Source organism: Doryrhamphus excisus, linkage group LG16 (genome assembly GCF_037039965.1).
Source record: "Doryrhamphus excisus strain RoL-2023G ecotype Guam linkage group LG16, RoL_Dexc_Guam_v1.1, whole genome shotgun sequence".
Classification (NCBI taxonomy): domain Eukaryota; kingdom Metazoa; phylum Chordata; class Actinopteri; order Syngnathiformes; family Syngnathidae; genus Doryrhamphus; species Doryrhamphus excisus.
In genome coordinates, this window is record NC_136372.1 from 12,442,032 (window position 1) to 12,453,215 (window position 11,184).

At 40.9% G+C, this 11,184-nt stretch overlaps 1 protein-coding gene across 1 annotated transcript; it reads left to right on the forward strand.

Annotated features, from left to right (window-relative positions):
• The first annotated feature begins 1,788 nt into the window (after positions 1 to 1,788).
• gcdhb (glutaryl-CoA dehydrogenase b) lies at positions 1,789 to 6,691 on the forward strand. Its single transcript, XM_058048711.2, has 12 exons — positions 1,789 to 1,944; positions 2,340 to 2,461; positions 2,698 to 2,727; positions 2,810 to 2,950; positions 3,395 to 3,457; positions 3,608 to 3,778; positions 3,901 to 4,030; positions 4,985 to 5,201; positions 5,291 to 5,394; positions 5,459 to 5,584; positions 5,832 to 5,992; positions 6,071 to 6,691. The coding sequence occupies exons 2-12, from the start codon at positions 2,362 to 2,364 to the stop codon at positions 6,142 to 6,144; spliced, it is 1,317 nt and encodes a 438-aa protein (XP_057904694.1). The 5' UTR covers positions 1,789 to 1,944; positions 2,340 to 2,361; the 3' UTR covers positions 6,145 to 6,691.
• The last annotated feature ends 4,493 nt before the right edge of the window (positions 6,692 to 11,184 follow it).

Sequence of the window (11,184 nt, forward strand, 5' to 3'; positions counted from 1 at the left end):
TCTGCTGAGAGTGCTGACGAATGAAAAACGCGGCGGACACTGATTGATACGACGTTCGACGAATGAATGACAAGAGGCGGGACTAAATGATGTTTTGCTTCTTCATAAGAGTACCGTTACGTGTCAGAAGCACGAATGGTAAGAGCTAATGTATTGTGGATTGCAGTCGTCAAAAATACAAAGTTGATGCTCAGGCACGATCATTTTTAATTACAAAGGATGGCAATACTTATAATTTAGTAATTCAGTAAATGCATGGCTAAAGAAAATATAGAAATTAATTTCCGACGTGATAGCGACTGGGGTGAGGAAAAGGGAGGGGTTGCATGTATGCTAATCATGCTGGTATCGATCCCATACTGACAGTCTGACACTACCCTTCGTGTTGATACAATCAATATTTGGAGCGACCCGCCCACCGTCATTAGCATATTAAATTGCATGGTCTAACAGCTATTGAGCTGCGCAAAAACACACTTTATTGGAATCAGATATGATGAATCAACAAATAATCCAAATAATATATAATAATTTACTTCCGCTTCCATCAAGGAATGACATGGCATACATTTTTTTGTCCCACAATGAAAATTAATTATAAATACAAATAATACATTTGTAATGTAGCCGCAGGCCTAACATTGGTTGGGCCTTTTTCTACACTCCCAGCCCACAGAGGCAGACTTCAGTTGTCCTACTTAAGCTAAATGGAGAAATACACTTTGTAGCTACTTGGATACTGTGATGTATTATGACCTAATACTTAACATGGTTTTGTAACATAATGGTTGTTTATTTCTATTGTGGAATTATCCCAATATGAACTACTGCACCAGACATCCAGCCATGTTCACTGTCTACATTAGGGTCAAACAACCATTCACACTCACATTCATACATATTGACAGTTTAGTGGGCCAATTAGCCTTGCGTACTAAAGGTGTTGTGTAAAAGGTGCATGTTGTGATGCAGGTCACACTGGTCATTACATCACTGCAGATTTTAGCAAACCCCGGAAACCTTGCTCTTAAAGTTGTTGTCTGTCCCTGTGCTCATCTTTGATGTTTGAAGAGTACATTCTGTAACATAAAATAAAAAAAAACCCACACAACAACAAAGAAAACACTCTACTAAGAGGTTTTTGCATGTCAGTACATGGAGTAAAACTAAGGAACGGCTTGAGTAATAATAATGCATTCTACTGTGTCTGTTAAGAAAGTCTGCCACTGAAAGAAACATTTTTAAACATCATAAAAAGTCGAAATTATAAGATAAAAAGCCCTACATGTGAGATAGCAAAGTCAAAAAGACAGACTGCGCATGTGCCGAAGGCTTTTGGAAAAGGCAGCACATGCGCAGTTTATATCAAAATTATGACTTACCTATGTCATATTTATGCATTTGATCTCCTAATTTCGACATATAATGTGTTGTATTTATTTAATTACTCATTTACAATGTTCATGTCAGTTTGATCTGTTGCATTGCATTTTTGGTCACTTTTTTCAACTGCTGTGTTTATTCGTTATTCCTTATCGTTTTCTAATCAAAGTAATAATTATTATGTGCCTATTTGCCTGTTACCATTTATTCTACATAAATACAGTCTGTTATCGGGTGGTGATAACTGAGGAAACACATACTGTACATTTGTGGGTGTACACTTCCTGCCGAGGTTCACACCCCGCTAATGAGCCAATCGCGATCAGCTGCAGTCACTGAGATACCCATTAAATGTAGTTTTCTCAGCAATGAATGTAATAAACATATTGAATTATCTCTTAAGTATTATATACCAGGTAAAAGGTAAAACCAAAGCGCAAAACGCGTTTTTGTCGCGCCACGCCTGCACGCTGTGACAGTTCTGTACGTAATGACGTCACGGGATTCGCTGTCGTAACCAGAGCAGAGAAGGGGATCCAGGACAAGCGTTTCTACAAACAGGTACTTCAAACAAAACCAGAACTTTTGTCTGAAATAGATAAATTAAACATATGTAATGCAGTAAAAGGGTGTCAAAATACACCCAGTCTTTCTAACAAAGCCATAATACAGGTTATACGTTGTTAGCTGTTTGCTAATAAGTTAGACATAGCAGAGTTAGCCTAGCTTGTTGTCGAATTGTCTTGTTACATAATTTCAGAATCGGCATACCAGTGTGTAAAATCATGTATGATTGATAAAAGATATGATAAGATATGATAAAATGTACACTATATATAATGTTTATAAGCAAATGTTGTCTTAACAGCCATTGTTTGTGTATACAGTAGCTTACCGGTGTAAACACACGGTGAAGGTTATGTCACCAAGTTGACTTATGTTGTCCTCTTGTTCAGACTTTCTAGACGAATCTCCATCATGGCATTGAGGAACATGTGTCGTCTCTTGGCTCAACCTCAGAGATGTAACATCCTTTCAATAAGTAGAGCTCAGGGCACTGCAGCAGCTGCCAGATTGGGTAAGACATCAATGATAAGAATAAATCGCAATAAAATGCAAGTAAATGCCCTGCTAAATTTCAGTGGAAATTCACAACACATGCTTATAGTTTGATGCGGAACAGGTTTAGAGCCACACAATTGCAGAGAGGGAGCCAGAAGGGCTCCACAATTGTGCATTAAATGTGAATCGTGTGCTTATATGTTTTAACTATGGAGGATTTGCTTGTCATATGTTTCTCTCTTATTTCCTCAGATGCAGAGAAGACTGAGAAATCAAAAGCACGTATGTGTTTGACAATGTTTTGGAGATTGAAAAAGTATTTTTAACAATTCAAGATTGATGTTTTGATCTGAAATGCCAACAGCTAAAGTCCAGTTCAACTGGCGTGATGCTCTAGACCTGGAGGGCCTACTAACAGAGGAAGAGGTCATGATCAGAGACTCTTTCAGAACCTACTGCGAAGACAAACTGATGCCTCGTATCGTTTTAGCAAACAGAAATGAAGGTAAATGGCACACTTAGTCCTTAAATGTTGTGTATTTCATTAAATATTACAAGAGATGGGTATCAATACTGCACTTTTTGTGGGATTTTGCCCAACACATACAGTATGCTTTGTCTTTTCTGTGTGATATATCAGTGTGGGAAGGTACGCCCGCTAGTTAATTGCATCAAAATACAGTAAAGGTCCCTAATGTGGAAATATTGATTTTGCCAATACAGGGGCCAACCGCTTGAATGTTTCCTTGCACTTCATGTATGTAGTATACAGTTATAATGACAAGCTCCATTCACAGACCGTCCCATTATAATGTGTTCATGATTGAGGCCAAACATGTCACACCAAATCTATTTGTGGTGGGCATTAGCATAGAATATTATATCAACTACCAAAAATGTAATCCTTTGCTATTGAAGCGTCACAGAACATGTGTTATTTGCTTTTCAGTGTTTCACAGAGAAATTGTGTCGGAAATGGGGGAGATGGGGGTCCTGGGTCCAACCATTAAAGGTCAGTGTGATCATATCTAACTTGATTCCACCATTACTTTTTCATCACATTCATTTTGCCTGGCGTTACCTTTTCGTTGAAATAAAATCAACACTATTGTTGACTACTTATGCTGAACATTGACAATAACATCCTGTATTTGTTGTGAAGGGTACGGCTGTGCCGGGACAAGCTATGTGGCCTACGGTTTGATTGCCAGGGAAGTAGAAAGAGTGGACAGTGGCTATCGTTCAGCCATGAGCGTGCAGTCGTCACTCGTCATGCATCCCATCAATGCCTACGGCACCGAGGAGCAGAAACAGAAGTACCTGCCCAAGCTGGGTAAGTAGAAACAGCCCTGCTCCTCGATAAAGTATTGCTCGTTAACATTCGGGAATGCGCTTTTGCATTAGTAGCCATTATTTTAAAGTCCTCTATAGTGAATACAACTGTTTCTTCCTTAGCTCGTGGCGAGATCCTGGGTTGTTTTGGTCTGACGGAGCCAAATCATGGCAGCGACCCAAGCAGCATGGAGACCAGAGCCAAGTACAACCCATCCAGTCGCACCTACTCCCTCACAGGCTCCAAGACCTGGTGAGTGCCACCTGTGTGTGGATCTAAGTAGACGTTTAAATCCATCCATAAATGACAAATACATGGCCACAACATGACTAACCTAATAAGGTGAGATCCAGTACAATTGTTGACAATCCTGCCTTTTATGAGCATGATGCTTGGTTGTGATTGACACGGTTAGAGAAGCATTCATTTAACAATAAAGGTAAAATGCACTGTTTCCCATTTATACATTCATAACCATGTAGATTTGGGCTACTTGTTTGCATTATGGGGTCGCCATTGTAGCTTGTTATTCCAACTCCATACAGTAGGTGGCATCACAACACATCTCAAACACACATACCACACAACTGTCTTGTTCTGTTCATCCATATATATTAGTGCGACATTGTATAATGGCAAGTAAATTATCTTTAAAATCAGGCCACACATCATTATTTGGCATACACGTCTGCTACTCCATGAGATAACAGCACAAATTTCCCATGACACAAGACAAAAAGCTCAGTAACTGTCCGAACATAAACACAGAGCTGGTGTTTATGTGAAAATTATGCTGGTGAAAATCTCCATTCAGTAAAGGTGTTTAACCCCTAAGTATGAGAAATACCTGTCAGTATGATACATACCAAAACTACCACAATTAGAAATGTATTGTTAAATGAATAGCTCTTTCTCAAATCAAAATTCAACATTAAAAGGTAAAATACACCATACCTGTTTTCTAAAAAGATGTTTAAGTGTGAGGTGGGCCAGAAGTCTTCAAGGGGAGGCATAGCAGCTGGAGAAAAATAAAGAAAACTATTTGTCAAATATTTTTTTCGTCTTGAAAGGATTGCATAGTAGTGTAATGTTGTCAAACAGCCACACGGTGGAGCTATGTACACAATGGTAAATGAATGCTGATTGAGCATTATGTGATGATAATGAATACATTTTAAATACTGGAGATTTATCTTACCCCTGCAGGATCACCAACTCCCCGCTGGCGGACATTGCGGTGGTATGGGCCAAGTGTGACGACGGGAAAATTCGCGGCTTCATTCTGGAGCGTGGCATGAAAGGTTTGTCCACTCCGAAGATTGAGGGAAAGTTCTCCCTGAGAGCGTCGGCCACCGGCATGATCCTCATGGATGAGGTGGAGGTTCCAGAGGAGAACCTGCTGCCTAATGTGTCCGGCCTTGGGGTGAGGAGTTGTTTGGGAGGGTACCATGCGTCCTTTTTGTGCGCTTGCATTTGTATGCATGTTTTTGAAGTTCCTGCCTTTACTGCCAGGGTCCATTTGGCTGCCTGAACAACGCTCGTTACGGCATAGCGTGGGGAGCTCTAGGGGCGGCAGAGTTCTGTTTCCATGCAGCTCGGCAGTACACACTGGACAGGTAACGGCTCTCTGTGTGTGTGTATATTTGAAGCACTCTTATGAGTTCTTCTTCTGTAAACCAGGATCCAGTTCGGAGTGCCACTTGCAAGGAATCAGCTGATGCAGAAAAAGATGGCCGACATGTTGACGGAGATCACAATCGGACTGCAGTCCTGTCTGCAGCTGGGAAGACTCATTGATGAGAAAAAGTGAGAACACGCATACTGTATGAACAATTATGCCTTTGATAATGAGAGGCTTCCCGCAAGGCATGCTGGGAAGTCCACGCAAAACTTCCCCACAGAAAGTATCCTTGCATGTTATTAATTAGTATCAAATATTGTTTTGCATGTATATTAGTGTTTAAGCATTTCAATACATAGAGTCCACGTGGTGCAGCTATGAGTCTACTTTGAGCGAGGGAGGCGTTTGGTTTGACTGTGGTTTTGTCACCAGAGCGGCCCCAGAAATGATCTCCATGCTGAAGAGGAACAGCTGCGGTAAAGCCCTGGATATCGCCAGGCAGGCCCGAGACATGCTGGGAGGAAACGGCATCGCGGATGAGTACCACATCATCCGACACGTCATGAACCTGGAGGCTGTCAACACGTATGAAGGTGGGGAGCGTCACAAAATCAATTCAATTTATTGCACGTAAATGTTCTACATATGTGTACCATCTATCCCCCCCCCAGGTACCCATGATATCCACGCTTTGATCCTGGGCAGAGCCATCACCGGGCTGCAGTCCTTCACTGTGGACAAGTAGACCTAAATTCTTAGTGCTGTTTTCCATCAAGCTGGAGTCTGCCATCTCATATGACATATGCTTGTAATGCCTATTTAAAAAAATTAGAGATATTTTTGTAATTTCACAAAAATGCAGTGATTTGTGTTGGATGTTTCATTTTGTATCAAGACAAATATTGAAGAACAGCTCTCAAGGTCAACAATCACGTTCGGTTACTGATGTCTGATAAGGTAATTCAGCTAAAGATAATAACATGGTCTCAACTGTTTGTTTGAAATCCAAGGGATGATGCGTCATGCACTTTATTGGTTCTTTCTCTAATATGATCATGATTTTGCATGGTTTGCCAGAGGTCAGCGTTTTGCATCAGGGCTTTCAATAAAACATATTTAAAAGTTAATGTACTCCAAATGTATTTTGGGGGTGTTTGTGCCTGGGGGCCATTGCAGAACACAGCTTTAGTTTTTTTTTAATTGGCCCACAGCACATTTTTAAATTATAATTTAACAAGAACCCCAAAAAACACGATCTGCAGTCATTTTACAAGACAAAAGTCAAAACAATTCTAACGAGAAAATGTAATATTTGGATAATGTAATCTTATGATGAAACATTTTTAGTACTAATAAAATTAAACAATTTTTTTTTACAAGAATTCTGTAAAAACTAAATATTCAAGAGAAAATAGTTGTAATTTAACGAGATCCATCCATTCATGCCAGGGTATGCTGGAGCCTATCCCAGCTGTCTTCGGGCGAGAGGCCGAGTACACCCTGGACTGGTGGCCAGCCAATCACAGGGCACATATAGACAAACAACCATTCACACTCACATTCATACCTATGGACAATGTATTTAGAGTCTCCACTCACCACTGGCCCAAATGTGAGAATTGTGTAATAAATTGTAATCGAGTCGCACAGCCTAAACGTGCAAAATGGTATTAAAATGCAGCCCATGGAAAGCATGAGATCACATGGTGCGGTGAATGTGTAACATGTACACAGACAGCAGATGGCGGTTACATAAGTGCAGAGGTCTCACACGCCAGTGTTGTTGCTCACGTTCAGAGCATCCTGAGGGGGAAGAGTCACCACACCTGTTCACCTCAAATTTGCAGAATTAACGCAAACACAGCGCTAACCACTCCTCCACCATGCAGCCGATTTATGTATATACAGTACAATGTTGTGTTATTAGTAACATTAACGCGTGATTTAACAGTGACATTTTTCCTCCCAATATTTGATTATTTCAAGTCTTCAGTACTCAACCTAATCCTTTACCTTAGGGCAGGGGTCAGCAACCTACGGCTCCAGAGCCGCATGTGGCTCTTCAGCCTCTTTGTTGTGGCTCCCTTTGCAATGCTCAAATATTTGTTTTAACACCCAAATGAGGAAAATATGCATCTTTTGAACAAAATCCGACTTTCTGTGAGGCCGTATACTAGCAAGAGTACTTGATCAACTCCACTTTTTCTCAACTGTGATATCCCAAAATTCCCTCAATCAAAATCTTGGGAGACTAGCAAATTGCTCTGGATGTGAGCATGTTGCTACACATTTCTTAAGGCGTGCATGGGGAGAACATGCAAACTCCACACAGAGATAGCCGAGGGTGGGATTGAACTCGGGTGTCCTTGCTGTGAGGTCTGCGCGCTACCCACTCGACCACTATGCAACCCCTATATTCTGCTGTTAAATTATGTTTCGCGGCTCCATTCTATTTTTCTTCAGTGAGCGAGGGGGTAAAATGGCTCTTTTGATAGTAAAGGTTGCCGACCCCTGCCTTAGGGTATTTAGGTACTAAAAATAGATCACCATACTGTACTCATGATTATAATAATCTGATTATATGGATTTGAATAATAAGCCATGATTCCTCATCTCAGTAGCAAAGTTCATACACAAGTAACTCGGCAGTAGTGAATCCTTCAGCATGTGTTCAGTGAATACATGAAGGTGTGAGGGCCGTGGGGGATGGGGGGGGGGGGTGCTTGCCCATAAAGACCTCCATCCCCTCCATCTGTATCGCATGTCTGCCTTCGCAACTTTCAAGTGAAAGGAATTAAAAGAGCTGCAAATCCCTGGCTGTGCATGTCCTGCACAGCTCTTACATAAGGAAATTACTTTTGCACCCCCCACCCCACTCCTTTGGACCTATGGCTTTTCATCTCTTGGGCGTATGTAGATGTGAGTCGAGTCACTGTGACTAATTGTGGCCCCAATCGTGTGTCCTTTCAGATGGGGATGATGATGGTGATGATGGCAGCTGGCGTGATGGCTCGCTTGTGACGTGAAAGCATGTGAAGTGAGTGGGAAATAAAAAAAGAGCTGTCATCTCTCGCCTCCGTGCTCGTTTTCTCTCCTCATCCGGTCTGATGTGGCAGATTAATACTGGGATACTTAGGATGAGCGAATTAATCATACTGGATTAGAAGCTCAGTGGGATAGTCTGCATCATGAGCTCAATGGGACTCATAATTGCCAATCTAAGAGGAAATCCCTTCATCATGCTGACAGATTTGGGACTTACTTCATACCGTACATCAGGGGTCGGGAACCTTTTTGGCGAAGAGAGCCGTGAAGGCCAGATATTTTAAAATGTGTATCTGTGAGAGCCATATACATTTTTTTAACATTGAATGCAATAAAATGTGTGCATTTTTATGTAAGACCAACAGTTTTAGATAATGGGCTCTAATTACGTAGACCAGGCACACTACCCCACGCCAATGGGGTGTGGCCAGCACACTTTCGTGAGCAGCGCAGTGTCTAATAATAAATCAAATACTTGTTGCCATTAATACAACTTCTGCTGCTGCATAGTTTTGCACCGTACTCCGTAGACGTATTTCATTCTTTTGGCCATCTTCGTCAGAAGGCTTGGTTCTGCAGCTTTAGCTATTTGACTAAAGGAGGAAAGTTTACATTTACATGTTTTTTTGACATCTCAATGACCGAGGTAGACTACAGCATTACCCAGTAATAATCAAGTTTTGGTGTTTGACCTGGAAAATATCATCAGGAAAGATAGATATGGTTGGTCGTATTGCAGCAGAATATAGATGGACGAATTAAAATGCATAAGAAAGTTGTTGATTTTGAATATTATTTTTAACAGTCATTTCTGTGATGGTTTACTTTAAAATGTTAGCAAAAATAAATTTTTATTGTGGTAAGAAATGCTTGAGAGCCAGATACAGTCATCAAAAGAGCCCTACCTGGCTCCCGAGCCATAGGTTCCCTACCTCTGCCGTACATCATCATCAGCGCCAAAGAAAACGGATGTTGGCAATCTACTCATGAAGGCTAAAGCACAATTTTTATGCAGTTTAATTTGTAGTTGTTCCCCTGTAATGCCTCGTTTATGGCGGTAAATTGGTTCAGGACCCAACCGTGATAAGTCACAAACTAACTGAACAAGTGTTTGTAGTTTACAATCTTTTAAATACAGTTTCTAACATTATTAGAGCTCTCTTGACACAAAATAACACCCCTATAGTCACCTTTTCATTCATATTACCTAATATAGTAAATATAATAAGATCAAATAAGCCATTTAAGACCACCCTCGGCCATCTCTGTGTGGAGTTTGCATGTTCTCCCCGTTCATGCGTGGGTTTTCTCCAGGGACTCCGGCATCCTCCCACATTTCAAAATCATGCAACATGACACTAAACCGGGTTCCACTGTGTATGTATTGTATAATTTTAGTTACCCCCCTGGCGTGCTTTTATGTATTTCCTTTATTTTCGTTTTTAAGCATAGTTGTAGGCTGCACAGAGTGGTTAGCGCACAGGCCTCACAGATAAAAGACCCGAGTTCAATTTCACCCTCGTCCATCTCTGTGTAGATTTTGCATGTGTGGGTTTCTCCGGGTACTCCGGTTAAAAACGGGCTGGATGGCGGACAAGTGGTTCGTGCGCAGGCCACACAGCTAGGAGACCCGAGTTCGATTCCACCCTCGGCCATCTCAGTGTGTAGTTTGCATGTTCTCCCCGTGCATGCGTGGGTTTTCTCCGGGTACTCCGGTTTCCTCCCACATTCCAAAAACATGCTAGGTTAATTGGCAACTCCAAATTGTCCATAGGTATGAATGTGAGTGTGAATGGTTGTTTGTCTATATGTGCCCTGTGATTGGCTGGCCACCAGTCCAGGGTGTACGCCGTCTCTTGCCCGAAGATAGCTGGGATAGGCTCCAGCACCCTTTGTGAGGATAAGCGGTAGAAAATGAATGAATGAGTGATTGAAAGCCATTTAAGGCATAAATAAAATGTGTGTGTTGCACTAAATGTATTCCACAAGTGTGGAGGACAGGAAGTGACAGCTTGTTGTGAAGCTGCTATTCTTTTCTCTCCCTTGGTAACATTTAAACAAAGGAGGTGAAGAAACAGTTAGCCAACAGTTAGCATTTTAGCCATTTTATGCACATCTGAATGTAAATACATACATGGCATGATGTTAGGACACTATAGAACTACCTTAACACTTTCAATACTGAACTGTTTGCTATTTTATGTCAAAAATGTATATCTTGATAGGTGCTAGCATTGTAACGTAGCATTTTAGCTATTTCACTTGTGTCTAAATGCAAATACACTACATCATGTAGAAACACTACAACTGCCGTGATACTTTGACAACTTAGCTTGCTAACTGTTAGCATGATAGCATTTTAGCTATTTTAGTCAAGTCAAAATGCTAATATAGATGACCTGATGGCACTATGAAAATGCTGATAGCGTGCACATAAATGCCATGTAAATGTCATGTATATTTGTTCATCTATTTATGCCATCTATTTATATCACATACTCTGAACAAGACTAATATTTGATATTCATTTTAAAAGCTAAAATATTACTGTTACATCACAGCAAAGTCAGACTAGTATAGAAAACAAGTCAGTTCAATTTGTGTGATTTCATTTCACTAAGCAATGCTGAAGTGTGCAAATGTGAGTTAATCTAACATGGTTTCGTTGCATCTAATACAGGTTCAATGAGGTTTTTTGTATTGGTCAGGAGGGAAGGGGTTAAACGTGTAGTTCCAAACA

Coding starts and splice junctions, on each gene's coding strand:
- gcdhb (XM_058048711.2), top strand. CDS start 2,362: ATGGCATTGAGGAACATGTGTCGTCTCTTGGCTCAACCTCAGAGATGT. Junction 3,779..3,900: donor GAAGTACCTGCCCAAGCTGG/GTAAGTAGAAAC, acceptor TTTCTTCCTTAG/CTCGTGGCGAGATCCTGGGT. Junction 4,031..4,984: donor CTCACAGGCTCCAAGACCTG/GTGAGTGCCACC, acceptor TTACCCCTGCAG/GATCACCAACTCCCCGCTGG.